Source organism: Aricia agestis, chromosome 20, assembly GCF_905147365.1.
Source record: "Aricia agestis chromosome 20, ilAriAges1.1, whole genome shotgun sequence".
NCBI classification, from domain to species: Eukaryota; Metazoa; Arthropoda; class Insecta; order Lepidoptera; family Lycaenidae; genus Aricia; species Aricia agestis.
In genome coordinates this window covers 14,319,223-14,347,167 of record NC_056425.1, presented here as the reverse complement: position 1 = coordinate 14,347,167, position 27,945 = coordinate 14,319,223, and the positions used below count along the sequence as shown (strand labels likewise).

Sequence of the window (27,945 nt, the reverse complement as noted above, 5' to 3'; positions counted from 1 at the left end):
TGAAAATATTTTGGGTGAGAGGGGATCTCCTTGTCTCACTCCTTTATTTATTGGAAATTCTGTTCCGACTCTTTCTAATCTTATTTTGGACCATATTTTGTTATATATGTTATATAAAATCTCTACATACTTTTTCTTCTACGTTTTGGCTTCTTAGCGCTTCCCATATGGCATTGTGTTCTAATAAGTCGAAAGCCTTAGTAAAGTCTATCAAGCAAATATACAAGGTTCTTCCATACTCATTACATTTCTCGATTAGTTGGGTAACCACATGTATATGGTCAATTATTGAATAGTTTTTTCTAAACCCTGCCTGTTCTCGTGGCTGATTCTCATCTAAGGTCTTGGTGAGTCTCCCAAGAATGATCTTGGAAAATACCTTGTAAATATTGCTCATCAGACCTGTGATTGTCACAGGTAGTTGTAAGTTTGTTAATTGAATTATTTGATTTAGCAGTGTTAGTAAACGGATCTCATCATTTTTGTGCGTATAGAATGCTCGTATAGGTACATTTAATTTGTCGATATTTTCGATTGCATCTTTTGTTTGGTTTTGGATAAAAAAAAGGGTAGTACTGTAAATTACAGTTTTAGGCGTCAAAATTACTAAATTTGGGTTAGCCATCTAACCTAACCCAAAAAAGTCGTATTGGTCCGCAGCCCAACTCAGGTGAGTTGGGCTGCAGACCAATACAACTTTTTTGCACGACTGCAACGATTCGTCGCCCCGCCCCCATTCGAATTCGCACGCATTTAACAATATGTAGTTTTCATTAAAACACGTATCAAAATATAAAATATAAAGCCTCAAATAGAATATCAGTAACCAATTGTCATTAATAAAGCAGCTCACAAAAGTTTGCTCAAAATGAACTTTTTAGTAGCTCGTAATAAATAACCTCACTTAGAAAAATTGAATCTATTTTTAATATTGAAGTTGCCCGCTATGTATTTCCAGTCGCTCACTTAGTAATACAGTCGCTCGGATAGAATTTTAATATCTGAAATAGATTAATCGCAATCCACATTTTGTAAGCTCGTTTTGGATTTTATTATAAATCAATATTAGACGTAAGTTTAGTTTATTTTTAGCTTAGTTAAATTAATGTTGTTAAAACAGTATGTTCATCATCAGTCGCAAAGTAATTTTTTATTCGCTTGTTTATTATTTCCCAAAAAAATACCTAAAAATGAAAATTATTTTATTGTAGGAAAAATGTCGTCACGGCGCATCAGGGAAACAGCTTGAAATATACCTCATTTAATAGGCTTTCAGGTGGAATACAAAATTTTATTTATTACGTAAAAGTTTTGAAGAAATATTGATTTTTCGCTTCCGGGTCGCAAAAAAACGCTAAACTTTGGTAGCTCGTAGCATCAAAACTATTGCGAATTTACACGCGGGTGTTCTACTCTCGCATTTATAATATTAATGCCTATTGAAACTTGAAGAAAATGGAAAATTTCCGATTTTTCGTCTCCTCCGTACACTGTGCAAAGTGTACAACAAAACATACTTAAAGATGTAATACAATATGTTTACTTATTGAACAATCTACATTTATCAGGCCCCTTCCCTTGTCGAAAATGTGCCCTCTTAGAAATTATTATTGTAAATATTCGTTAATACGACATGAAGTAAAAAAGTACTTAATAAAAACAATTTAATATAAAAACAATGTAGTGCGGGTTGCGCGGGCGCGGGACGCCGCGGGAGCTCCGCCCACTACAGTCTACCGGTCACTACGAGCGTGGAGCGGTGCGGGGTGCGGGCTACTGCAGCGTCACCAGGTGCAGGTCCACGCCCCAGCCGGTGGGCGCCACCCAGTCGGGCGCGGACCGCAGCAGGCTCTCGTGGTGCGGGCTCCGCCGCGCCGCGTCCGCCATGCCGTGCGCCGCCAGCGCCGCTTGCAGCCACTCCCCGCCGGCCGGCGTGCCGCTCAGCGTACAGCGCAGCACCCAGGGCTCGGGCGCGGGCTCCGGCGCCGCGTACAGCGCCACGAAGTAGGTGTCGCGGTCGCCCCAGCGCGGGCCGGGCTGCAGCGGCGGCGCGGGCGCGGCGCAGGCGAGCGCGACGCCGGCGGCGGGCGCCAGCACGGCGGTGAGGTGCGGCGCGCCCGCCAGTCGCAGCTCGAGCGCGCGCTCGCGGGGCGCGGCGGGGGCGGGGGGCAGCAGGCGCGCGGCGAAGGCGAGGCGCGGGCGGGGCGGGTGCGGCGCGGGCAGGGCGTGGCCGCGCGCAACCAGCGACAGCACGGGCAGGAAGTACGGCGCGCCGCAGTACACCCAGCGCGCGCACTCCGCGGCCGTCGTCGCGTGCGCCTCCCGCATGCCCGCCACTGCACGCCACACACGGTTACTTCCGACTGCTATTCACCGACTGGTAATCTTTCTCTCGTCTTGGAATCTAACAGTTTCGTTGTATCTGGGCGTCCATTATCGCCTCGTCGATTTAGGGTTAATCAGACCGCAACACGACGCGTAGATGCATATTTTCTAAATTTGTATGGATTTTACAGATTTGCATATTGTCGTCTCACGTAATTGAAATCTGTCAAATCCATACTTTAGAAATGCATCTACGCGTCGCGTTGCAGTCCGAATTGACCCCGATTACATAACTAGAATCCGTTTCCGTATGTATACCGATTCTATTGAGATGAAATATGTGGCGTAGAAGTTTTTAAACTTTTTGGAGGTTTTGTAATTCTAAAAAACTTAAAAAAAATTTTTAAAGACTTTTTAAAGTCATCAGAAGTTATAGCAAGCTTTTTGTAGCACTAACTACTATGATATTGTTATTAAGAATAATCCATACCAATTGTAAAATTGTGCGCACGGAGGGAGATATTAAACGAATATTTTAAATCTGAATGTGTGCCTGTCCGTCTGTCTGTTACCTCTCAACAACCCAACCGCTTTAGACGAACTTTAAACGAACCGATTTACCCGAATTACGGAAAAAGACATGGGATACTTCTTATCCAGGAAAAATGCATACGCATACACTTACACAATACACAGTGTTTTAGAAATCCCCAAAATCGGACATGACTAAGTTAATGCAATAAGTCGATGGCGTCTTATATTTGAAATGCAAGAGTAGAACTCCCGTGTGCGCATTTTACTTCGTTTTTGAGAAAATCAATTTTTAAATTAGTCATTTTTTTGACTCCCTGAAAACGAAATTAATTTATTTAAATTAATTACGAGGGTTTGTAAACTTGCTACCCAGTTGATTAGATTGATCATTAAGAGACACAAATTTTGTACTTTATTTCATTCCTACAATTCAAGTAGTTCCTGAGATTTTAATGTTTTTAAATATTTAGACTTTATTTTTTTTCTGCTTTCCTATATGATTTCCGCACCTTCTGTCAAAACTGAAAAATACTTTGGTATAGTCTTTACACTACAATATTTTTATTTTTTGTGAATCGCGTTTTATACCAGAGATTTACGAATTTCTAATTTTTTTGGGCCTTAAAAATTTTAAGAGCAAAGTTTCATCAAATATTTTTTTTTTATAATCAGTCAAATAATAAAACATTTACAATTTAAATAATCAGTCAATTATTTATCTGTCAAATAATAAATCAGTCAAATAATAAAATATTTTATTCTTCATCACCTTGGTCGTCAAAAATGCTGTCCACATGTTAACACATGATATTTTTTTTAACACTTCGATGAAACTTTGCTCTTAAAATTTTTAAGGCGCGAATAAAAATTAGAAATTCCTAAATCTCTGGTATGAAACGCGATTCACAAAAAATAAAAATATTGTAGTGTAAAGACTATACCAAAGTATTTTTCAGTTTTGACAGAAAGTGCGGAAATCATATAGGAAAGCAGAAAAAAAATAAAGTCTAAATATTTAAAAACATTAAAATCTCAGGAACTACTTGAATTGTAGGAATGAAATAAAGTACAAAATTTGTCTCTTAATGATCAATCTAATCAACTGGGTAGCAAGTTTACAAACCCTCGTAATTAATTTAAATAAAAGAATTTCGTTTTCAGGGAGTCAAAAAATGACTAATTTAAAAATTGATTTTCTCAAAAACGAAGTAAAATGCGCACACGGGAGTTCTACTCTAGCATTTGAAATATAAGACGCCATCGACTTATTGCATTAACTTACGTCATGTCCGATTTTGGGGATTTCTAAAACACTGTGCAATATGGTAAGCCGGCAGAATGTTGATACTAGAGGTAAGTCAGAAACGAGTAAATTTGATAAATAAAAACTATACGGTACCGTAGTCGTCTAGCGAGTGCGGCGTGTTGACGTCGAGCTCGGGCACCCAGTACAGCAGCTCCGCGTCCGCCGCCGACTCCTGCGTCACGTTAGCGGCCGCCGCGTGCGCCGAGCGCCGCGTGTGGAACACCATCAGCCGCTGCGGCCGCTCCGCCGAGTACGGCGCCGGCCGCGCCAGCAGCACCGCCAGCGTCGCCGCCGCGCCCACCGCCGCCAGCGCCAGCACCAATGCCCGCGCCCGCCGCGCCGCCACCACCAGCGGCAGCAGCCAGCTGCACGTCAGCAGCGTTAGCGCGCCCGTGCACAGCGCCATCAGCACGTCCGGCGGCAGGGGCGACGTCCCGGCGCGGCCCATGATGGGCACGAACATGTCGAGCGTGCCCACCGCCAGGTACGCGGACGTCGCCGCGGGCAGCAGCGCCCCCGCCGCCGCCGCCAGCGCCGCGCCCCCCTCCCCCGCGCCTAGCGCGTCCGCCGCCAGCGCGCCCACAGCCGGCAGCGTCCACAGCGCCGGCACGAACGCCGAGCGCACGCCGCGCGCCAGCCCCGCCGCCAGCGCCAGCGCCGCCAGCAGCGCCAGCGCGTCCCGCCACGCGCGAGCTGCCGCCCAGCCGCGCGCCGCGCCGCGCACGCGCGCCCAGCTTCCCGACGTGTGCCGCGCGTCCGCCCACGAGCCCGCCAGCGCCGGCAGCGCGCTCAGCGGCAGCAGCAGCGCGGGCCGCGCGTAGAACGTCATGCGCACGCCGGCCGCGTGCAGCACCAGCGCCGGCAGCAGCGCCGCCGCCAGCCCCGCCAGCTGCGCCAGCAGCGCGGCCGCCGTAACACGCAGCATGCCGCGCGCCCACTCGGCAGGGCGCACGTAGATACGCGCGCGCGCCGCTGCCGCCGAGCAGCGCAGCGCGAGCGCCACGGCGGCGAGGGCGAGCAGCGCGGCGGCGGCGGCGGCGGGCGGGCGCAGTACGAGCACGGCGACGCCGAGCACGTCGAAGAAGACGGGCGGCGCGGCGGACTCCGGCGGCGCGGCGAGGTGCGGGCCGGCGAGCGCGGCGGCGGCCAGCGCCAGCACGTTGTCACCGGTGCGCTGCAGCGCGGCGGGCGGCACGGCGCGCCACGAGTCGAGGCGCGTGTGGTACACGTAGCCGTTGGCACTCCAGGCGAGGTCGAGGCCGGACAGGCGGCCGTGGTCGCGGAAGACGCGGAAGTCGGTGTCGGCGGGCACGAGGCCGCTGGCGAACAGCTCCTGCGCGAGCGAGGAGGCACGCGGGCGGGGCGCGGCGGCGGCGTACAGCTCCAGCAGCCAGGGCTGCGCCGGGCCCGCCTGGAACAGTACCTCGCGGCCGCCGGCGCCGCACGCCTCCAGGTTGAGAAAGGCGCGCGCAGCGCGGGCCCAGCGGTGCGTGGTGACGAAGGCGTGCGAGGCCTGCAGGATGTTCTCCTCGGCGCCGTTGAGCAGCAGCAGCAGGTCGTGGCGCAGCGGGCGCGGCGCCGCCACGAGCGCCCGCGTCACCTCCAGCAGCACCGCGCAGCCCGCGCCGTCGTCGCTAGCGCCTGTGACACTCATGAATAATAAAAAAATAAAGGTAGTGCCCCAGCCAAGCTTTTTAGCAAAGGCACGGCCGTACCATGAAACAGACACTTGTTTAATGGTAGAGTTCATATAATTTATATCTGCCCTTATACAATCTTCTTTACTATTATTCTTAAAATACATTAAATGCGTTTTGTCTAAGTTAATTTTTAGGTGGTTCCTTTTAAGCCAATTAATAATTTTGTCAAGGGAAATATGTATATCGCATTCTAGACTGCTTTGATTTTTTCCTGCAAAGATTACTGTGCTATCGTCAGCAAAAAGTACCATTTTTTTGTCAGTTGATCTGGGTAAGTCATTAATATAGATTAAAAACAAGACTGGGGCTAGAACACCGCCCTGGGGAACACCAATTTCTACTTCTATAATTGGTGACATAAAGTCAGTCTCCGTGAGGTTATGATCACATACTGTTTTTATCTGAGTACACTGTCTTCTGTTACTAAGATAAGATTTTATTAAGTTGTATACATTTCCTCTAAGGCCGTATGAAACTAATTTTTCTAATAATATTTTATGGTCGACAAAATCGGTGGCTTGGCCATTTTGTTATTCGTCAGGGCTTTGAACTTAATATACCGTAAGTCGTAACTAATGAAAAGTGGCCAGGCCACCGATTTTGACTAATGTGTAGAGTTTTTAGATTCTTCTCGTGCGGCTGACACATTATAGTATTATTAAATATTTTGCCGCGCTTTAGTGTAAAATTAATGTTTTTAGATTTAGGACTGAGTATGTAAGGTTAGAAACTTGGCTCTACATGAGATCTTACTACTTTTTGACACGACAAACTATAAATGTTCTCATCTTGGCAACATTTTTACATGAAAATGTTTTTAGTGGGATTATAGTATAGATGTAACCTTAGCCCGTCATCGCGTGGCCATTTTGTGCTTATTTTCATACAAGTAGTGTGCGTTTATTTTCTTGAATATTTCTATTCGTCGATCATTTCGAAGCACATTACAATCCAGAAAAGAAAGTCATTTAGTTTATGATATCGATAAACTATTCTTCAAGTAATGAGAATCCGTAAACACATATAAAAAGCTATGCAATGTTTGTAGCCAAATTGTTAATTGATGTGACATTTTTAGCACTAATGCCTTGCATAGCACGAATTAGGGATTATTTAACTTATAAATTATCTTTTTATCTTACAAAAATACCCATAGATAAGCCCAAAAAAGTTGTTCAAAACTTTTTATTTTATTTTATTTAGGTAACAAACAGCCATTATACAAAAATGCTTAAATATAAGTCAAGCCTAAAGTACCATTACTAAATATAAAACTAAACACATATTATGGTGAATTACGTATTTAATGTTAAATCCACGTTTTTGAGGTATTCTTTGGCCAATCTTATAGTTTATTATTTAGCGGAATCACAAAACTCAACAATATCTAGCATAAAATGTTCACTAAAAACCTTTATAACACTTTTATTACATGAAATATGCAGACCGACTAGTTTGTTATGTCCTAGTAAGTAGGACATAACATTACACGCTTTTGAAGCTTATACACCGATATAAGGCTCTCTCAATGATTCTAACGTACTTCTAGCAGACTTAGAACCTTGAAATTTGGTACCCTGATAGGTCTTTATTCACAATGAAAGGAAAAATTATGAAATCGGCCAAGTGCGAGTCGGACGAGTCGGGGTTCCGTATTGTAAATTTGTATGGGATCCCTCTTAAATAATAAGATTATTTAATTTTTACTAATAATTATTAAAGTGTGGGGACACAATATATTGTATTATAATATAACGATGTGATCATGTGTCGTTATATTTTATTTTATTTTAAGATACATGGAGAACTTACAGCTATTGTTACAATGAAATTAAATTAAAAAAAAACGGAATCTTTACTAATATTATAATTCTGCAGAGTTTGTTTGTTTGAACACGCTAATCTCAGGAACTACTGGTCCGATTTGAAAAATTCTTTCAGTGTTAGATAGCCCATTTATCGAGGAAGGCTATAGGCTATATTTATCACGCTAAGACTAATAGAAACGAAGAAATAGAGGAAAATATGGAAAAAACGGGGGGAAATTATTTGAAAGTGCTTATTTGAACGCGCTAATCTCAGGAACTACTGGTCCGATTTGAAAAATTCTTTCAGTGTTAGATAGCACATTGATCGAGGAAGGCTATGGGCTATATTTTATTACGCTAAGACTAATAGGAGCGAAGAAATAGTGGAAAATGTGGAAAAAACGAGGGAAATTATATGAAAGGGGTTATTTGAACGCGCTAATCTCAGGAACTACTGGTCTGATTTAAAAAAATCTTTCAGTATTAGATAGCTCATTTGTTGAGCAAGGTAAGGCTATATTTTATCACGCTAAGACTAATAAGAGGGAAGAAATAGAGGAAAGTGTGGAAAAAACGGGGGGAAATTATTTGAAAGGGCTTAGTTGAACGCGCTAATCTCAGTAACTACTGGTCCGATTTGAAAAATTCTTTCGGTGTTAGATAGCCTATTTATCGAGGAAGGCCATAGGCTATATTTTATTATTCTACGACTAATAAGAGCGAAGGAATAGAGGAAATGTGGAAAAAACGGGGGAAATTATATGAAATTGCTTATTGTCTTAAGATTCTTAAAAACTACTGGAGCAATTTTTATGTTATTTGGCAAACATGAAGAATAGACCACGGTAAGGGACATAGGCTATTTTTTGCTGAAAAATGTACGGTCGCGTGAATTTCCTAAATTACGCAAGCGAAACCGCGCGGAACATCTATATATAATAAAATCTTAGGAAAGTCAATGCTGTACATTGAATATTTTTGTACAATAAATAATACTTGGGACGTGATCTACTATACTAACGCGGACGAAGTCACGGGCAACAGCTATACATAATAAAGAGATATATTATATCGATGTTCGATGCATGTGGTGAACTAACGTAAAATATTAGAGTGTTCTTGGTGCAGCAACCCGAGTGGTCGCCTGCGTAATAAACGTAATCCAGTTAGCAAAAGGATTTTATTTATGAACACTCATTCTAGTTACCCTAACGTAATACCTTAGGGTTTAACAAAAGTTACAATACAATTGAGTATTTTCTGAAATTTTCAAAAACCATACTGTTACCATTATTAATTATTATACAGCAAAAAAGGAAAAAAAGTCGTGTTTGTTGTATGAGATTGGTATTAATAATTTATTTAATTTTAATTGGACTACATATTAGCTTTTATAACGACACCAGAAATACATAATTTGTGAAAATTGAAACTATCTAGCCATTGCGGTTCTCAGGATCCAGCCTGGTGACATACGGATGGACAGACAAATAGAGTTCCGTTTTCATCCTTTGGGCAGGGAAACCTATAAATCGGAAATAAGATCTACAATTAATTAGAACATTTTATGGTTCTATCTTTTATAGTTTAGGTAGCGTACGCAAAATAAGTAACTTTTCTGGTTGATTTTTTACACCTTGTTTCAGAAAAACCCAAATATCTTACGGAACCCTATTTATTTCCAAAATAAAATTTTGCCTTTGTCACTCATAAATAATGTAGCTTACGAGTGGTGGAAGAATTTTTAAAATAGGTCCAATACTTTTGAGCCTTTAAATTACAATTAAACAAAGTTTTTCTCTTTATAATATTAGTGTAGATTAAAAAAAAACATTCGTTTATCGTGTAATTTGCGATCGCAAAATATTTTTTATACCAGAGGGTTCCCGTCATAAAAAAGGCAGTGGTTTGGAACGATTGTATGTAAGATATTGTGATATTACAGTGTTATCTATTTCGGGAGTTATTGTTTCGGGAGCACACGCTATTGATTGTTGATAATTGACACAATTACTGGATCCGTGCGCATTACATTATTAGTTAGAAGTTACTATAACGACTAAACGATGACGCAGCGCGCTCCACTTTACCACTAACTACCAAGTGCCAACTCTCGACTCTCTACGAGAACATCGACCCTCATACTGAGAGATTAGTTGGATGTCTGTTATTAAATAAAGGTTATTTTTTTTATTTCATTCAATCCATACTAATATGATAAATACGAAAGAGTGTCAATCTGTCTGTCTGTTATCTGTTTACGACCAAACCGCTGAACCGATTTTATAAGTACTTAAATTTGGAGATACTTTTAGTTCCGGAAAAGGACATAGGATACTTAAGGTGACGCCTTGATAGTTTGGCTGCAGCGATATCGATTTTTCTCAACAATGACTAAAGCTAAGAAATTAAAGTTCATTGTCAGTATTCATCATGTCTTTATCGTTGAATTACCCATAGCATAACACGATTGGTCAACTTTTATAACACAGAATAATTAGTCAAAAAGATCTCTATAAAAACAGGGATTCTAATTTTGTCAATGCCAATAAATTTGCCAACAGAGGACAGTGATTTAAGCTTCCAAAATTTGTACATAAATTAGTTTAAGCCAATTTAGTAACATAGAATATCATTGGTTCAAGCATACACTATAATTTGCCCACAGCTTATATGAAATATATTTATGGTTTTTAAATTACGCGCGACAAAAAACATTTGTCGCTTACGCCCTTTCCATTTTTTGCTGTTCCATTTCTTGTTTTCTTGTTGTTTTCTATGAGAGGCCGGGCCGGCTGTGTTGAAAAGTTGAGTTGAAACTAAATTATCATGCCCGAAAAAAAGAAATAAAATGAAGTAAGTATACCTACCTAACTCCCAAACGAGTCTTTATTTTAATGAAACCCTCGTAATCAAACCTTACATCCTGTCGGCCGGCGATAATAATATATTATAAGCCAACGCCTGTGGTCTAGTGGTATAAAACGCGGCTCTTGACTCGGAGGTCGTGGGTTCGATTCCCGCGTTGGAAACATGTTATTTCCAAGTTTGGTTAGGACAATGCAGGCTGATCACCTGATTGTCTGACAAGTAAGATGCTCCATGCGTCGGATGGGCATGTAAAAAGTCGGTCCTGCGCCTGATCTCTCGCCAGTCGTGTCGGTCGTCCGTCCCACTGGGTTATGAGAGTAAAGGAATAGAGAGTGCTCTTGTGTACTGCGTACACACTTGGTCACTATAAAAATTACTCCTGCGTAGCTGGTTTCAATGAAACCGGCCACCGTCACCGAAACCGGTGTGGGAGCTATTATTATTATTATATTATAAGCCGAATACATTAGCGACAGCAACACAAGTCAACGACATAAAACGAGTTTTTACAGGAAAAACTAATATTAAGTACTTCGTTGAAGTAATTAGTTGTCAGCGCACCGGCCGATTAGTTTAGTGATCAGGGCTCCGAGAACGTATAAGCCGCTCGCGTTCGTATAATAACTAGCAAGGTCAAAATATTACAGCGGTAAAACTCGTTATAAACCGATAGCAATTACCGCGGACGAGAGCAACTACACTCATTACTTATTAATTAGTTATCTTGATAGGAGATGACTTCGACCGTAGAGACGAGTGTCGTCTCACGAACAAAATAAAGCTGCTCCGAAAGAGAGCCATGGGAGATGAGGCACTACAGCAACAGTAAAAAATCGTTGAGAATTACTATCCTCTGCAGCGGTTACAGTACCTAATTACTATGCAGCAGGACATGAGCACTAAAGTAGATTTTAGAATGAACTACTATAGCTGAGGCTTGCTTTCGGAGTACGTACTTGCTTGCTTTTACGTGGTAGAGCCATGCTTCGGTACGAATGGGCCGGCTTACAGAAAACCGGCGTGAAACAGCGCTTGCGCTGTGTTTCGCCGAGTGAGTGAGTTTACCGGAGGCCCAATCCTCTACCCTATTCCCTTCCTTACCCTCCCCTATTCCCTCTTAAAAGGCCGGTAACGCACCTGCAGCTCTTCTGATGTTGCGAGTGTCCATGTGCCACGGAAGTTAGCTTCCATCGCGTGACCCGTTTGCTCGTTTGCCTCCTTATTAAAAAAATAAGTCTTTTGCTTTGCATAACCTTCTTGATACGAGTAAACCGATATAGCTTGGCCCTATCGCCTGTCACACTAGCGTAAGCGCCTCAATAGAGCACACCTGCTAGTTGGGACATTGAATTCTTACAGGGGAATGTCCTAGAAACGGTCAAAATAGTTAAGTGCATCCGAATATCACCGCAACTTGTAACGCGAGTGTCGGCCGTAACGACTTACGGCCGACACTCGCGTGACACTTATCGCAGATCGATAACCCCAAAACAATTAATCAGCCCCAAAATCCGAGGTCCGAGCAAATAAATATCTTCAAAATTATTAACGAGTTATTAATTATTATATTACACAAAAGTTATAAAGTGTTTGACCTTGGAGGATAAATTTAATGGCGATAAGTGATAACGTAACAGAGCGAGCGAGAACAACATAGGGGAGAGCCTGCGCCCTGCGGTACGCCGTCCGGCGGTAGTGCGGCACGGGGTACCCTCGGATAGCGGACACTCCACACTCGACTCCACTACAGCCACCTACACTCCACAGCCTGCAGCCTACAGCTACGACGACAATAATTACTATAAAACTGTGTCAGCAAAACGAAATGAGCTGGTCTTATACAAACTGAGCATTATACGATAGTTATTAAATTATAATAGGTACTACAATTTAAACCGAACTGTATTCTATACACGAATAACACTTAATTTACTTACAGTAATTACAAAACCTGCATTTTGTAAATTAACGAAAAAAAAACTGCCTCTTAAATATTTATCTAAAGGACGAGTCACTATTTATCTTTCGATTAGATACGAGTATTATTAAGTACAGGAGTAGGTACATACAAGCATTTATAAGAGACGTAAATAAGGTAATCAAAAACGAGTTTCTTAGAGTAATTAATCGTTTGAAGGTAATGCCCTACATGGGGCAGTGACGTTAGTTAGGCATTGTAGTGTCGATAACATCTAAGAACCAACCAAAATAAGTATTAAGTATTGTCAGATTTCCGAAAACAAATTTACATGTTAGACATGCGTCATCTCGAGAATAATAACTTAAAAGTCAAAGGTCAAGGCTTTGCAGCACCCGTGACCCGGCACTCGGCAGACATCAACTTCTCGGCTTCCACATCTCTAGGTTAACTTAACTTTAAACTGTTTAATTCACTGGTCTTAAATAATAATAATAATAATATCTATGGACGCTTCACACCACGTCAGTCTGGCCCCGTGCTAAGTACCTAAAGGACTTGTGTTACAGGTACCAGACAACAGAAATATATTTAATACTTTTATACTATACATATATTTAAGATTTTTATTATATCATACACATATTTAATACACATCCAGACCCGGGAACATTGAAAACTTTTTTGTTCCGTCGGCGGGATTCGAACCCGCGACCCCCGGCTTGAGCTACCGACGCGCTCACCACTGAGCCACAGAGGTCGTCGAAATAATCCTAGAGTTATCGCTTAGTATCAACCTTGACGAGTAATATAACTTTTTAACCGACTTCCAAAAACAAGAAGGTTATACTTTCGGCTGTGGATATTTTTTTTTATGTATGTTCAACGATTACTCCGCCGTTTGTGAACCGATTTTCAAAATGTTTGTTTTGTTGTATAGGGTTTACTAAAATTTGGTACCATGTTCAGAAAAGTGGTGACCTGGATGATGGGATCCATGAGTAATCGAGGGAACTCCTTAAAATTCAAATGGAAACATATTATGATGGTTTCATATGAAGTATACAAGGCTAATATTGCCAAAAAGTAAGATTTTGCACCAGGATACACCATGGTTCGAAAGTGGTGAACAGAACTCCTTACTCCTTATAGATACATGTTTGGGGGTTTAGGCGTTGTTTTAAGAAATGATAGCATATACTTCCTACTATGCAAATATCATAAATCATCATCATCATCACCATTCACCAACGTTGCTCGCGACTTCGTCCGCGTGGACTTCAGTTTATAGCGCGCGATGTCAACAAAATTAGTGTCAAAAGCTTTTATAAAAAAACCCCGGTACCCCAAATCAAAACAGATGTGCAGTGTGCACATAATATTTCATTTTTTCAAATTACTTTATTACTTTAAAATTTGGCATAAACTTTATATTTTATGCCAAATTTTAAATCTTATTTAGCCCCCTAATTACACAACTTTACCCATAAACTATTTATCATTGATATGTTTAAGGTTACGTCATTGCATAGTGCATAGATAAAGTACTGAATTATTAAATAACGTAAATAGAAATAACAATCGAAAAAAATCGGAAGTCGAATGTGAGATGATACCACCTCCTATAGAAATACTTTTGAGCAAGCGTCAGCGCGATGTAGGAGACGCACGGCGCCATCTATTATGAATTTTTGGAACTAACTTAATTTGAACAAATTTACGCATTTTCACCCCCTTACAACCCTTTTTTCCTAGTAGCCTATGTCCTTTCTCAGGCTTTAGACTATCTGTATACAAAATTTCATTACAATCGGTTTGGTAGTTTTGGCGTGAAAGCGAGACAGACAGACAGACAGAGATACTTTCGCATTTATAATATTAGTATAGATTTGAGCATATAATATTAAGTATGTTGTGCTGATGAGTTTCCATGAGTGTAATAACTAATAATAGAAAGAAACTCTACTGAACAGAACTTTAGAGCATGTAATAATGTACTATTATCTATTCTGTGTTAAAGACAGGCATATGAACATTAATTGCTTGATTAACGCCAAGCATATTATACTTAGCAGTGGTATATATGCTTGGAGTTGCTCAAGCAATTTTAAAGTGGTAGTTATCTCAGACAATGAGTTCTCACATCATGAAAGTGTATCCTGGATGCAAAGTCACTAAGCATAACACATAAGTCTGTACAGAAAATCTTATAAATAACTAAAGAGTGAATTAATTATTATTTTTGTACTTAACAAAAAATTTAAACCTACTTCCAGGAAAAAAACAATCATAATAAAAAGTATTAAATAATTAATACTCTTTAATAGTGCTTTAATGCAGAATTCTCCTAAATCTCAACTATTTCTGTACACAGTCTTCATTATTTTGAAGTCTGTACCAGTCTTAATAAAAAAAAATTGTCATAGAGCTCCTAGCATTCTTAGCTGGTACCGTCTTCAAAATAATGGAGATTGTGTATAGAAATAGTTGAGATTTAGGAGAATTAAAGAGTAGTATTAAAGAGTAAGAATTATTTAATACTTTTTGTTTATTATATTATTATTGTTTTTTCCCTGGAAGTCAGTTTTAATATTTAGGGTTCCGTAGCCAAATGGCAAAAAACGGAACCCTTATAGATTCGTCATGTATGTCTGTCTGTCCGTCCGTATGTCACAGCCACTTTTCTACGAAACTATAAGTCCAATACTTTTTTTTTTTTTTATTCCCACCCCCCTAACATTATTAGGGCCTTGTTATTATTCTTTTATTCCTTTTTTCTTTTCCTTCTATTTCTTTTTATTTATTTTAGTCTTTTTTTACTGATTTCTTACATAGCTATTACATTTAAATATCATTTCGTGATTCTTGTCACTCTTATACCATTTACCTTTTACCTTTTACCTTTATTATTATTATTATTATTATTATTTCCTTTTTCTTTTCGATTTTTCATATTATAGCCTATGTAAAATTATCCTTCATACAATATGGTTCCAATAATCAGTTTCTTACAATTTTCCATATGTTCCATTTAATAAATTTCTGATTAATAAAATTCCAATGTGATAAGTACAAATTGTAAATAAAAATTACCAAAAATAAAATTTCAATCCACATTTTTCAATATTATACAGCAACAATGTCAAAGATAAAACAACGGCACAAATGTAAAACTATCCTAATATCACAGCTAACCATTAAACTAGAACCTAACTTTTATCACACAGAATATCACTGTTTTTCTTACATTCTGCACCCACAATCTTCCTGCAAAAAGCCAGGAATATGTCCCGCTTTTTTCCCCCCAGGATGGATGGCAGATTCTCACCTGTCATCGATGTGCCCAATTTCTGTTCAATATCATATCTATTGCTAGCAAAAATTGGGCAGTCGAGTAACAGGTGAGGAACCGTCTCCTCAACTCCTGGCTGACACAGGCACGACGGATCCTCCTTCAACTTGAATCTGTGCAAGTAGAAGGCGAATCCGCAGTGTCCAGTCAGAATCTGTGTGGTGTAGTGTGTGATGTCTATCTTTTTGACTATTTTGTACGCAGCAGCAGCGCTTGGGAAGAAGAGCTTCGTGACTCCGGCCATCCCTCCCACTTCGTATCTCCTGTCCCATTCCTCAATCGTATCCTCTCTTAAGATACGCTTGACGAATGAAACAGGACACAGATCGTAGTCGGGTTTCCTCCTCAATCCCAGCGCGGCCTTCTTGGCTAATTCGTCAACTCTCTCATTCCCTCTCAAGCCTGCGTGCGCCTTGATCCAAAAGAAGGAGACCTCCCGCCTCTGCGATGCAGCTTTTCGGAGGGCCGCCCTTGTTTGCACTGCCAGGGGATGAGGGGAAATCAGAGTGACTAGTCCTATACTATTGAAACTTGGTAAGTAGATGTAGTCTGTGAACCGCTTTAGGGGGGTATTACATGAACCGCTTTAGGGTAGGTATATATAGGGTATTATATTTATATATGATCATTTCTATGATCATATATAGAAAAAAAAACTCAAACTCAAATTTTTTTATTCAGAATAATTTTTTTCAAATATTCTCTGAACGTCGGGGCTACACAGATGCCTACTACTATATATATCCGGGGCTACACAGATGCCTACCACTAGATAGGATCCAATATATATGATCATTTGATCATATCTGCATATTACATTATCATATTTCATTGATCCTATTTTACGTCATATGTGGTTTCAATAGCCAATGGAGAGCGCTAACGCTGACAGGTATTGACGTCAGGGTTACTAGATCTCAGAGAATTCGATTTGTCAAAAGACATCGTCATTTTTAATATGGCTTGTTTTTTGTTATTTCAGCAAGATTATCCAAGTATATAATTAGAAAAATAATTACATTACATTATTTGAAACATATTAACGAACAAGAAATTAAAAAGCTCTTTTTTATATTAAATAACTGGCAACACCTATTTCTATGACCGTATTGGATCCAATCTCTCAGCAAATGTCAAAAATCTTTGATCAAGGAAGAAATGAATCATATGTCTATATTACATTATCCAATATCATTGACTCAATGATCTCGGATCCAATATATATGATAATCTAATATCCCCCTTAAGATTTTGATACAAAAATGGAAAAATTATTAAATTATTTTTTTCTAACTTATGCGTGTGGGGTATCTATGGTTAGGTCTCTAAAAATCATATTGAGAGACTCTTCCAAAGTGGTAAAATGCGTGTCCCCCCCCCCCCCCCTCTAACTTCTAAAGTATATGATAATTCTAAAAAATATATATGATGTACATTACTATAAAACTACCAACGAAAATTGGTTTGAACGAGATCTAGCAAGTAGTACTTATTTTATATGTCATAAATGGTAAACCTTAATTTAACTGTTATTAAATCAAGTGAAATGTAAGTAAAACATTAATCAAAAACCTTTTTTTTATGAAATAAGGGGGCAAACGAGCAAACGGGTCACCTGATGGAAAGCAACTTCCGTCGCCCATGGATACTTGCAGCATCAGAAGAGCTGCAGGTGCGTTGCCGTCCTTTTAAGAGGGAATAGGGTAATAGGGGAGGGTAGGGATGGGAAGGGAAGGGAATAGGGGAGAGTAGGGATGGGAATAGGGTAGGGGATTGGGCGTCCGGTAAACTCACTCACTCGGCGAAACACAGCGCAAGCGCTGTTTCACGCTGGTTTTCTGTGAGAACGTGGTATTTCTCCGGTCGAGCCGGCCCATTCGTGCCGAAGCATGGCTCTCCCACGTATAAATATACCATTTAATTTCATAGAAATAAACCTTATTCCTGCTGCGGAACCCTTCATGGGCGAGTCCACCTCGCACTTGGCCGGTTTTTTTATTAAGATCAATACGGCATTATACTATAATCTTTTGTTACTATTTAGGTTCAAAACCATTTAAAAATGTTGTCGGATGTTGGAGCGCGGACTTAGTTAGATCTACAGCAGTGGTACTCAAATGGTCTTTTTTTATACGGGCCACAAACACGTTTTGATCTTGGAGTCGCAGGCCGCAACCAACATTTTTAGAGTAAAAAAAAAACATTCTTCAAAATAAGCGACTTTGCACTATTTTGCCAGTGGGCGTGGATTTCAAAACGGGTTGATACTTTACGCGGGCCAGTGACAAATGTTTAGTACCCTACGACACGTTTTAGGTTCATGTATTTTGAGTATAACACCCTATTAATATGAGGACATAATGAGACTCACCGGGACTATCGGGAACCGTGTCGTAGTGACAGTTTAGGAGCAGCGCGGGCCTCCCCCCCGCCGCGCCCCCCGCGCCCCGCGCCCGCGCCACCACACCCTGCACGCCGCGGTACATGTTCGTCATACCTGCACAACACACGGGTTGACGGGATTAACCAGAACAAAAGGTGCAGCTACAAGAAAACAATATATAGTAAATGTTTTTCCCTTTTTCTCTAAATGGGTAATATATTAAAACCACGAACGTTTATCGCGAATTAACAGCAGATACCCTTTGCTCTATGCTCTATTAGGGATGCTCGCAGCGTACGAATTAAGAATTAAAGTTGTTTAGAGCATTTTCAAATTCTATTTAATTGAGCTGGCTTGGAATGCCTGGTGACTGGTGATATAAGGTAGGGTTACCGTCGATGAAGGTGAGGGAGAAGGCGCCGTCAGCCCGCATGACGTCGATGTCGAGGCGGTTGTGGGGGGAGGCGGCGGCGGCGACGCCCCGCAGCGCCTCCACCAGCACCCGTACCGCCGCCACCTCGTTCTCGTAGCTGCCCGCCACCTGCACACACACACGCATACAGTTAAATATACTTACTTTACAAATGGTAATTGAACCTAACCCCAGATCAAGGAGTGTTTGTTTGTCTGGCGATGGCGCCACAAAGCGCGTACTTACTCAGATTAGCTCCATACAACGTTGCACTAAGACAAAATGCAATAAGGGCACAGAGCATTATTTGACACTGTCTTAACTCCATCATGCCCATCTGTCCCTTATTAGGCATATAATATAATGCCCAAAAAACTACAGAAAACATTATACAAGAGAAGTTTTTATATCATAAAATTTTTGTAGTGTAATGAAGAATAATCAGATTACAGTCAGTTTTAGTGTCATTTCTTCATCTGCAAAAAAAGGTCATGAGAGAATCGAGCATTTTTACCCTGGGTCCCATAGAAGTGAGGTTGACGAGATGCTCGTGTGCTATCTCGGCGATGAACCTGTCCGGGGGGGCGGAGCGGTCAAGGGGCTCGGGCAGGTAGGTGTCGGCGTACTGCGCCACCATCAGCAGCGCCACTGTCGTCGCCAGCGCCGCCACCACCCACCGCAGCTTCACCACACCCTCCCGGACTACATTCTCCTTCACCACTCTGTCGCCCTGAAACATGATGGCAATAGATTGACATGTTATTATCACCCTGTACCCGAGTCTATAACAAAACTGAGTGAACTAAATTTTGCATGAGATTGTGCACTCCAGGAGTTCCATTGCCTGAAATGTAAATAAAACAGCAAAGCTGGCATGCATCTTAGCCGTCTGGTAGAAAGGGATACATAAATTCCATTTGTATGCCGCGCTGGTGGGTTACTATTCCTCTGTCTTATACATTTTTTAAATCAAGTTATGTGTCCTGAGTGTAAGTTAAAATTATTACCCACCTCAAAAAAGTGCATAACACCGTTTAAGAAGTTTTCACTTCAAACAACACAAAAACAAACCATAAAACCTTTTTTTACATGACATGAAAAGTGACACCTGCAGTGAAATATTTTTTCATACGATATATTTTTACACCCACCCACCACCCCCCAATTGCACTATAATATATAAAGGTTGCAAAACACTGAACTAGAACTAGACCTTAGATTTATTGGGATCTTTTTGTGACCTAAATTATTTAACAATTTAAGCTTGAAGAGGTAACAGACTGACACACCTTGCATTCATAACATTAAGGTTGGCTATGGATGATAGAAATTTTTTTCCCAGTGTATGTAGTGTAAAATTGATCATTTTGATGTGACCAAACCATGATCCTATATTGAATAAAATATAGCACCTAATTCGTTTTAATAGCAAAGCTTTCGTAAGAAAACTTTTGGTTCTGATATTGTATAATAATAATAATAAGGGCAGTTTCATTGCAATAATTAAGGCTATGGTAATGTTTTGTTAAAATTGTTCTGGCATCAGCATCGATTGTAGCAGTGTGTGCAGTGCTGCAGTAAACTTTAAAGAATGGATTTTGGGGTAGGAACTTGCAAGCTCTAGTCCAGGGGTCACCAAATGGCGGACCGCGGTCCGCCCCATTGTGTGCGGACCGAGCATGTAGATGAACTTCGTTAAAAATTAATTTCGGTCTCGATATACTGATGAACTTGTAGCAACAAAAATTGTCACTTTTCTCATAAATACAAAGTGCAAATACCTTTGTGATTTCCGTAATTACATTTTTTTTATGTGTGGACCCCAAAGGTCAATTTATTTCTTAATACGGACCCCGAGCGAAACTAATTGGTGACCCTTAGGCCGTGCTCTAGTCTAGGTAAATGAGAGGTGCGTGTTATGTAAGAAACAAAATAAATACATACCGCTTCATCGTTTTGTCCATAAAATAATCTCATGCTTTTGTATGTTTTAAACACCTAACATTAATTAATAATACTTAATTAAAACGTACAAAAAGCGTACCCATGTGTTTCACTACAATTTTAGTTACATTACACATAAATAAAAATTCCAAGAGGGAACATTGGATCAAAATATTTATTACTTCTAAATGACCGGCGGTTCACTAATACAGGGTAATGTGTGTCCGTCTTAGTTGTGATTAATTACTAAATAAAGATTTTCGGCCCATCATACCTCGATCGCTCATGTTTTGAATTTACATCAATTTACAATGAGAATGACATGACATTGACACTTGACATTTGACTAAATTTTTGATTTTTTTCTTATTATGGCACTTCGGCTATAAAACCGTCGAGTAAATAGCGGAAAACAATGTTCTCAGTTCTAGTCTATTGTCTAGTATAATAGTCATAAACGGCTAGTCGGCTAACTTCAATTTATATTTTGTCACCAACGGCTACATTCATTCCCATACCTTTTGCTGTAGCTAGCGCCACTCTTGGAGGATTTTTTAACTATAATTTACTGCATACAGATTACAGCTGGACTCTTTTTCAAATATCCCCTATATAAGTTAGTTCTCCTCCATCTACCTTCCATAACCTCCATGAACCAATGAATAAGAAAACAGAAGTCAATGTCATGACCCATGAACACTGCTATGAACTGACTTGGAACTGAGCATAGGCTTAATATTATATACTGCTGACAGTTCAATTGACATTCATTTTTTTTACATTCCAAAACACCGAACAAAGTACCTACAAACAAAACAATAGGGACCGTGCAGAAACAGTATATATTATGTCTATGGCAGAAACTATAGAGGGCGTCGTAATTCGACAGCAGCGACACGATGCGAGTAAAAGAAGTAACTTGTGAGTGACTTTGGCTTCGCATTCTCTTTGACCCCGGCTAGTTCATAAGTGATTTTTTTATGTTTTAGACTATAAAATGATTTAATACTTACACTCCCAAGTGGCCACATGCGGCCGCGAGAACAACAACAGATTTCCAAGAATCCCCGATCGAAGGATTAAAGTAAAAGACTAGATGACGCCCGCAACTCCGTTGCGCCAAAAAACATTTATCGCGCAAGAACCGTACATTTTCCCTGGATAAAAAGTATCCTATGTCCTTTCTCGGGGCTCAAAGTAAATCCATACCAAATCTCAGCAAAATTGGTTCAGCGGTTTGGGCATGAAGTGCTAACAGACAAGACACACTTTCGCATTTATAATATTGAGTATGGATGAGTTCCTAACCGTAAACAAAGAACGAAAGCGTGAATAAAAATGTATAAAGCTTATCTAGTAACTAGTTATCTAAGAAAATATCTGATAATACAATGATATTGTATGAAAAAGTAGAATAACATTGAGAAAAAGTAATTAGTAGCATCCATCAGCATAGAAAGTAAAAACTTAATATATATTGCAATAAAATAATGAATATTATAATAATTACTGAAAATGCTTGTGGATTAATAAAATAAAACAAGTTCACTAAAATAAATGCTTTTATTTCATCAACCTTCTGCGATTCGCTCGATACCATCTTCACAACTTTTGTTTGTGAGTATTTTTAACTAATTTCAGTCTGGACCTCATCAGTGCAAACACCTAAGTATTCTTTAAAATATAACACCCAAAGACCGCACTATTAATCTTTTTCCTACTGGAAGAATCATCCTTTTGAGAACCAACACTTTGACAAGATGATTCAAGTTCAATACTATCCTCAGTGTTGAAACTTGAATTTCTGGCAGGACTTCTCCAAATTATCCTTACTTTTGATGCAAATTTATGCCAATTAAATGAGCGGTGCTTATGTATGTAAGTATATCAATTTAGATGGAAGCCAGTTTGGATGTTTACTGAAAGAACGGTTATAGGTTAGGTTCATATTGTGTTCATCAAAAATGAATTTATGTTTATAATCTACAAAATTCAGTGTTTTTACAAGTCTACACATAACATTCATGGAACTTTTTAAATGCTTACGTATGTTTTTACCATGTTTTTACCGGCTTTTATCCATTTCTTTCGTTTTTCAATACGCCAAGGGATGTGAATACTTTTGGCACAGAAATAGTAAAATTTTACTCTGTTCGTTTGCCTTTATTTCTCTTGTATATGTATTAGAACATCCGGGAATACAACAATGCATTTCCTTTCTTATAAATTCCCAAATGTCTTAAATCATTGCTCAAGGTGTCATCGCTCTGCACGGTCCCTATCGTAGTGATTATATTCTCTTTGGTCCCTATAAAGACTAATGTGTAGGTATAAAAAAGTAAATATGTCATGTGTCAAGTGTCAACCTTATTTTTTTTTAACGTCGAATTACGAATAAAGAATTCAGCATCAGCAGATTTCAGAAAAAAGAAATGTCAATGCGCAGCATAATTATTTTGCGTAATGTGGATAAAATAAATGTTTAACCAATTGTTTTATTGATATAATATTGTTATTGTAAAAAGATTTACGATTATTACACCGGTTAGAATTGAATTTAAAAACAAACTATTGATAATCTATTGTCACATTTTCTGAGTCTTTACTCTTTACTATTCTCCTTGTGAGTATAGTATTCGTTGTTACTATTTCGACAGAATCATGTCGAAGTGGGTCGGTTTCGCCGTATCGGTAAACTGTGGTGAGCCCCTGGGCTGCTATCAGGGTACAATAATGGAAGCAGATGGTAATACAATCACGCTCACCAAAGCTTTCAGGAATGGGTTTCCTTATCCGAAATCTCAAGTGACATTGAAGTATGTAGAAATCTGTTGTACATTTTAAAATATTTATAATTTGTTAGGACCACTTCGATTTTATTCCTTTCATTTTATAGTGCGTCTGATATCAAGGATTTAAAGATCATAGAGGAGGCCACAGAACAATCGTCCGAGAAAACTCACAGCACAGTTTCTATCACCAAAACCAGCAAAAAAGCCCAGAAAGCAACAGTGTGTGAAAATTTACAGGCTATTCCTGCTGAAACAGGTATTTAATGTGGTTTGGTGCATATTGTTTTAAGATGAAATCTGTCTAAATGTTTGTTGGCAATTTAAAGGTAATCAGCAGAATGCCAACAACACTCAACACAAGGGATCAGGTGCGAGGAGTGCTGCATCGGGTCCTCCCAGGAGTAAACCCATAGACATTCAGGGGACCAGACACAATAAAAATAATAACCTGTCAGGTAAATTAAAATTTACTAGATGTAGATATATTATATTGTCTTTTTTAGGGTTCCGTACCCAAAGGGTAAAAACGGGACCCTATTATTGAGACTTCAATGTCTGTCTGTCTGTCTCCAGGCTGTAACTCAAGAACGGTAATAGCTAGAGAGTTGAAATTTTCACAGATTATGTATTTCTATTGTGGCTATAACAACAAATACTAAAAATAAAATATTTAAGGCGGGCTCAAATACAACAAACATAATTTTTCAAACATTTTTTGCTCGGTATCAATGATGACAACAGGTAGGCACTTGAAATATACACAAAATACTCAACTCTATTTATACTTTAATAATTAATAAGAAAATAAAAAAAAAAAACATACAAAAAACATTTTTTTTTACTATTTTTGCTCTATAATGGTACGGAACCCTTCGTGCGCGAGTCCAACTCATACTTGGCCGATTTTTAAGTTAGCCTATATTATCCCACTGCTGGGCGAAAGCTTCCCGCAGGGTCTCCCACGTTTCTTGAAAATAACTCTACCAAATGCATATAGCAATATTAGATTTGCAAGACTGCATTACTACTGTAGCGCCTCCATTGTAGGTATCGCAGACAATAAATTTTCAATTGTTATGAGGCAGCTGGCTGCCGCTTGGGGATTGATGGTTAAAATGCTGAAATTAGATATTTCATATTTTGATATCTTTTCAAAACTTAGAAAAGGGTAAGCCGTCCATAAAAGATAGCTGATAAAACATCTTTTTTTGCACAACTCTTAAAGAGAAGTGTGCTAAGCTATGTCGTAATAATGAAAAAAAAAAATGTTTTGCAAATAATAAAATTTAGAAAAGAAAGAGTAAACACAATATTTATGATAACATTTTTGCTATAAGTAATTAAACATTTTCAGGTAGCTTCGGCAACCCTAGCTGTTCGACACCTAAGGGTCAGCGCGGCGGCGGGGGCACGGGAGGCGGCGGCGCGGGGGCGGGGGGCGGTGGCCGCGACCGTGCGCACCGCCGCAACGAGGCGTGCTTCGGCGACGCCGCCGACCCAGCGCTCGCCGACGACTTCGACTTCGAGGGCAACCTCGCGCTATTCGACAAGCGCGCGCTGTGGGAGCGCATGCGCGGGCGCCCCGACGTCGTGCGCGCCGCCGACGACGCCGCGCGCTACCGCCACGACGAGAACGTCCTGGGCGCCGCGCCCGCCCCCGCCGCCATCGCCCTGCGCGACGAGTTGCGCGTCGGCAGCTACAGCACCGACGACGGCGCCACCGTGCCCGCCGCCGCCGACCGCCTGCGCCGCGACCTGTGGCGCGCGCTGCACCACCACCGTCTCGCCGACTCCGCGCTGCTGCTGCTGGCGCGCGCCGCCGCCGACCTCGCGCTACGCCTGGCGGGCGGTGGTCGGCGCCTCGAACCGCGCAACGCGCACCAGACGCCAGTGGCCGTGGCCGCGGTGGGCGCACACTCGCTGGGTGCCTGCGGTGTGGCGGCGGCGCGCCTGTTGGCATCGCACGGGGTGCACGCGCACGTGCTGTTGGCGGGCGGCCCGGCGGGCGGCGCGGGGAACGCGGCGCTGCGGCGGGAGCTGGCGGCGTTCGCGCTGGCGGGCGGCGTGGTGCACGCGTGCGCCGAGCGGCTGCCGGTGCCGGACGTGGTGGTGCTGGCGCTGCACGAGCCGGCGGGCGGCGCGGAGGACGGCGGGGCGGAGCGCGGGGCGGCGCTGGGCTGGGCGCGGGGCGCGCGCGGCGCGGTACTGGCGCTGGAGCCGCCGGCGGGCGGGTGGGGGGTGGAGCTGCGCGCGTCTTTGGTGGCGGGGCTGCCGCCGGCGCCGGCGGGTCTCGGCCGCGTGTTCCTAGCCAACGTGGCGCCTCCGCCGGCGCTGCTGCGCGAGCTGGGCGTGGAGTACCGTTCACCGTTCGGCGCGACCTCCGTGCTGCCCCTCAACTGACCCGCCCGCCCCCCCGGCCCGCCGCCCGAAGGTCCGTCGACGCCGGCCCCGCCCGCTCGATCTCCGAACGAAAATAACACTCTCGCGTCGTCGCAGCCCCCGCCGCGAGTCCCCGCCCCCGCTCCGACCGTTCCCGCCCCGCCCGGTCGCGTCTCCGCGCCGCCGTCCCTCGCAAGCGCGCACCGTTTCCCCAGCGATCCCCGGGGCGGGTTCCCTCAGCGCGCCCCTTTCTCGGCAATGCGGTTTCCCGTCAATCCACTCGGCCGACCTCAGCGCCCGGTCCGGCTGTCGGGGGCGATCGCCGTGCGGCCCGCGATCGAGAGACTCGGGAATGAGATTATCACCGTGCACAGCACCGACGTGTACTTGGTGAACTGGTGGCTGCTGTACTGAAGCCGAGGGGCGTGGTGGTCGTGGCGGGCGGAGCCGGCGCGACGAGATGGCTCCGCCCCTCGGCTCCGGCATCTGTATTTCGTCGCTCCGCCTCGGATGTGAGTGTGTGATGCTGATGCCGTACGGTACTCGGAGCTGTGTTAAATTACTATCGGAACGTACTCGAATTTTGTCGTCGTTTTTAATTTTAAATATTACAATGCATTTAAAATAAATAATTTTGATAAAATTTACACTTTTTATTTTCTTACCTGCATCAACTCCCAAGCGGCACCCGGGTGCGGTGCCGCATAACAATTGAATAATATCTATTGTGTCTGCGATTCCCACGATCGAGGTATTAAAGTAAAACAAAGTCGCTACGCAAAATAACGTATATTTAAATGTTAAGTGAAATCCCAAGTACATAAAACGTTAAAAATATAGCCACTATTGAAATCTGTTTACAATATAATGCAGTCAGCGCCGCGCGTGCCGTTTCTCCGTACCCTTAGCTAAATTTAGCTAATTTAGATTTAATTACATGCCATTAAAACGGCAAAACTATAATACGACTTATATGAATAATTAAAAAATAATAATTAATTATGAACCTCGAAGTTGGTTTAAGATTTCAAGTAGTATAGACCGGCCGGGCGCGGGCCACACCGGCCGGGCGCGGGCCACACCGGCCGGGCGCGGGCCACAACGGCCGGGCGCAGGCCAGACCGGCCGGGCGCGGGCTACACCAGCCGGGCGCAGGCCAGACCGGCCGGGCGCGGGCCAGACCGGCCGGGCGCGGGCCAGACCGGCCGGGCGCGGGCCGCACGCGCAGCGAACGCTCTACACTTGGTATGACACCTGCAGTATACTGTAAACACAAATTTACACAATTACAAAAAATAGGAATTAGGAACCGTTCCATACAAAATAATTACTATCGATCACATCGGAAGACTCGTATTTGTTTTATGCACAGAATAGGGGCAGGCATTTTAATTTAAAAAAATAAACTATTCGGTAGCTCCCCCATCCCCTGTAGTGAAATTGGCCTGTTTTTTCTTATTTAAGTGCTAAATAAGTCGAGGCTGTAGACGCTGTAGTGTGAGCCTTGAGTGTGAAGATTAAAAATAAATTGTGCAATAACGTTAGCGGCCGACTGCCTACAAACCATAAAGTTAATATACCTAGCGGAATAGAGAAACAAAGGCCTGAGCAAGAGAGATGTCACTATCAGTAACACTGCGTGGTAAAAAGAGACGTGTGATATGTATCACACGTCTCTTTTCGACAGCAGCACTCTTTTTTTGACGTCCAGTCGGCACGTGCCGCACGTTGACAATTTAATCTCATAGAAATGATGTTCAATCATACTTATGTAAGTATACGTACACATATTTTTACACACAGATGAAACCAAATTCGGTTTCGTTTGACAGCTCGAGATTGTTGCTCTATTCCGTTAGGTATATTAACTTTATGCTACAGCCTCGCTTAAGTCACAAAAGTCAGCATTTAACTTCATCAAAACAACATTATTATTACAATTTGTTTACATAGATTACTAGATTTAATTTAAAGAGACGGTGAAACAAGAATCATAATATAATTCATATTGACACTAACTTTATAAAACATAGAAGTTAAGGCGAGGATAAACCCCAATTTGTTATTCCGTGACTCCGGGAGTCACGGAATAACAAATTTGTGTGGTTTACCTAGTTCCAATATAATAACGAAGTGTTAAAAAATATGAGATATAAAGCACAATATTCAAAATACCTTAAACCATAAACATTTTAATAAAACGTAATACTTTGGCTGTAAT

General features: G+C 41.8%; 2 protein-coding genes across 5 annotated transcripts; one reads left to right on the top strand and one right to left on the bottom strand.

Annotated features, from left to right (window-relative positions):
• Nucleotides 1-1,656: 1,656 nt before the first annotated feature.
• On the bottom strand, nucleotides 1,657-20,855 carry LOC121737037 (endoplasmic reticulum metallopeptidase 1-like). Of its 3 annotated transcripts, none has more exons than XM_042128560.1 (6): nucleotides 20,828-20,855; nucleotides 19,124-19,339; nucleotides 18,591-18,738; nucleotides 18,186-18,311; nucleotides 4,259-5,806; nucleotides 1,657-2,336 (listed from the first exon to the last, which is right to left on the bottom strand). In XM_042128560.1, the coding sequence occupies exons 2-6, from the start codon at nucleotides 19,244-19,246 to the stop codon at nucleotides 1,774-1,776; spliced, it is 2,508 nt and encodes an 835-aa protein (XP_041984494.1). In that variant the 5' UTR covers nucleotides 19,247-19,339; nucleotides 20,828-20,855; the 3' UTR covers nucleotides 1,657-1,773. The 3 variants fall into 3 exon arrangements, with proteins under 3 accessions (XP_041984494.1, XP_041984493.1, XP_041984495.1); XM_042128559.1 differs by having other exon boundaries at nucleotides 20,554-20,849; XM_042128561.1 differs by lacking the exon at nucleotides 20,828-20,855 and adding an exon at nucleotides 20,654-20,688.
• A 2,133-nt stretch (nucleotides 20,856-22,988) lies between these two features.
• LOC121737038 (enhancer of mRNA-decapping protein 3) lies at nucleotides 22,989-26,367 on the top strand. Of its 2 annotated transcripts, XM_042128565.1 has the most exons (5): nucleotides 22,989-23,155; nucleotides 23,196-23,369; nucleotides 23,450-23,601; nucleotides 23,672-23,800; nucleotides 24,700-26,367. In XM_042128565.1, the coding sequence occupies exons 2-5, from the start codon at nucleotides 23,215-23,217 to the stop codon at nucleotides 25,743-25,745; spliced, it is 1,482 nt and encodes a 493-aa protein (XP_041984499.1). In that variant the 5' UTR covers nucleotides 22,989-23,155; nucleotides 23,196-23,214; the 3' UTR covers nucleotides 25,746-26,367. The 2 variants fall into 2 exon arrangements, with proteins under 2 accessions (XP_041984499.1, XP_041984498.1); XM_042128564.1 differs by having other exon boundaries at nucleotides 22,989-23,369.
• Nucleotides 26,368-27,945: the final 1,578 nt, after the last annotated feature.